The sequence below is a fragment of the Myotis davidii genome, unplaced genomic scaffold (assembly GCF_000327345.1).
Source record: "Myotis davidii unplaced genomic scaffold, ASM32734v1 scaffold1144, whole genome shotgun sequence".
In the NCBI taxonomy this organism is placed as follows: Eukaryota; Metazoa; Chordata; class Mammalia; order Chiroptera; family Vespertilionidae; genus Myotis; species Myotis davidii.
The window spans coordinates 251,036-253,125 of record NW_006294766.1 but is presented as its reverse complement, the minus strand read 5'-3'; the positions used below and the strand labels follow the sequence as shown (position 1 = coordinate 253,125).

The following is a 2,090-nucleotide window of genomic DNA, read 5'->3' as shown; positions in this document are numbered from 1 at the left end:
CTTGGAGAGGAGGAATGGAAATTCATTCAGGGGAACTGTTAAATTCAAATGTAACATGCAACCAGGCAAGTATGTTTTCTCATGCCCATTCTGCTGCTTGGGTGTGGCTTTATCCAGGATTAAGATTGTCAGGAGATAATATAGGTTCTGTGGGTGACAGGTGCAGGAGAATTGTCTGTCCCCATAAGGAAATTATTATAACGATGAAGTACTTGAAGGAGTGGTGAAAGGAAGTACATGGCATTAAGAGGTACAAGAGCCAGAAACCGTGACGGATCAGTGAGTTGGGTGACTCCTAGGTTTTAACCCAACCATTAACTTCCTTTTCCAGCATATGATGGTCACCTTAGTGCCTGGGGCAAAGAAAAACTTACACAAACGTCTGTCAGGCTTTCTTTGCCTTCTGCTGTTTACTTGATTTTACTGTTTGTTTTCTTTTCCTCAAAATCATAATTAATCACATATAATGTCCGTGGGATCTGTGAAAAACATTTAACCGAAAGGAAATCTTGAATTGTTGATAAAACGTTGATATACTGTTTATTCCTTTGAAGGCCATCAATTTCGAATGCCAAGATCCTCCTGTCAAACAGCTGTTACAGCACTTTTCTTAGTAGTTGCACATGTGCAGGGGATGTAGCATCTGTTTGTAAATTAATGAGGATCCGGTTGAGACTGTGAGGACACTCTGTATATATCTGGAATCCTTGTTTTCTAGTCAGGTACTTACTAGTATAGTTTATCACTGCAGTAACTTGGTTAAAGTTAGTTAGCCTTTTCCTAGAACTAGTTGAATTATAAGATTCATAAGATTAGGCCTCCCAAATATGCCTTGGGAACAAATATCTCATTTGGATTTTTAAAGAAAAATTTTCCTTCTTTCCCCAGAAACCCAAACACCCGACGACAGGAATTATTGCCATCACCTTGGCCTTTCACATATGTCATGAAGTCCACCTTGCTGGCTTTAGATACAACTTTTCTGACCTCCAGAGCCCTTTGCACTACTATGGGAATGCCACCATGTCCTTGATGAACAAGGTAATACAGATTATTTGTTAAAATCATTGATTTTTTTTAGAATTGGAAAGCCTATTTTCTCTCTTCTCACCGTATCATTTTACATAGCGAAGAGCTTTTGAGAGATTGAGGGCTTGATAGGGGTTATAGAGCTACCAAATACCAAAATCAAGTGCAGTGTTCTCTACTACAGTGATTCCCAATCTGTGGGCCTCAGACCCTTGGGAGAATCTCCGTTATTGTAAAGTACTGACAACCCATACAGGGACCAAGCATTGTCTTAGATACTGTATCCTATTTGCATGATTTAAATATACACATAGCCTACTGTTGGAGATATTACACATTCACCTAAAAGCATTGCCATGTCCACAGTAATAATTTTCATGTGTTTTTTTTTCCAGTTAAGTAGACAAGGTCTATAACACTTTAACCCCATGAAAGTATCTTTATGGTCAGAAAGGTTGTCATCTTTGACACTAGCTCATGCTTCTCTTGAATTAGGGATCAGTGGCAGATTGGATCCTTCAGATTTTTATTTTAATTGACTGAGGAGGAGTTTTCTATTTTCCCAATTCCAATTTAGATTAGTGGCACAGCATAAGTGACAGGATTAAAATGTTATCTGTACATTTTTAATACTGAAATATGATTTGCTATAATGTATATGGCTATATCCCATGAAATCCCAGTCCCCTGAAATCATCTCCCAGTGTTATGTCAGGGTAGATCTTGATACTGACTTGTTGTGTCTTCCCCACAACGTGTGACAGAGACTTCAGTTGCCGAGGACAGACAACTCACTTCAGGCTCACTTCTACCCAGCCCTAATTTCTCCTGTAGCACACTTGGCATTTTTAGTCCTCTAAAGAAACACACATCAAAACACCTTCCTAAAATTAGGATGCCTGTCATTAGAATAGAACAGTTTTTTAAAACCTGCGTTCCTGGTGATGCATTTATTACAATGATCAACCCGTTTGGATTTACAATTTTGGTTTCTAGACTTCCACGACGACTCAGCAGACCAGATGATGTGAGGGAGCCTCTTACCTATGTGTAGGTTGGGG

The 2,090-nt window shown here is 39.1% G+C and overlaps 1 protein-coding gene across 5 annotated transcripts in view; it reads left to right on the top strand.

Annotated features, from left to right (window-relative positions):
• The window catches only part of ST3GAL6 (ST3 beta-galactoside alpha-2,3-sialyltransferase 6), an 87,063-nt gene that overhangs the window by 79,723 nt on the left and 5,250 nt on the right, over positions 1 to 2,090 (top strand). For all 5 annotated transcript variants that reach the window (XM_006769282.2, XM_015567554.1, XM_006769283.2 and 2 more), the window contains one exon: positions 889 to 1,041. In XM_006769282.2, the coding sequence (XP_006769345.1) occupies positions 889 to 1,041 (153 nt within the window). The remainder of the gene's footprint in view (positions 1 to 888; positions 1,042 to 2,090) is intronic.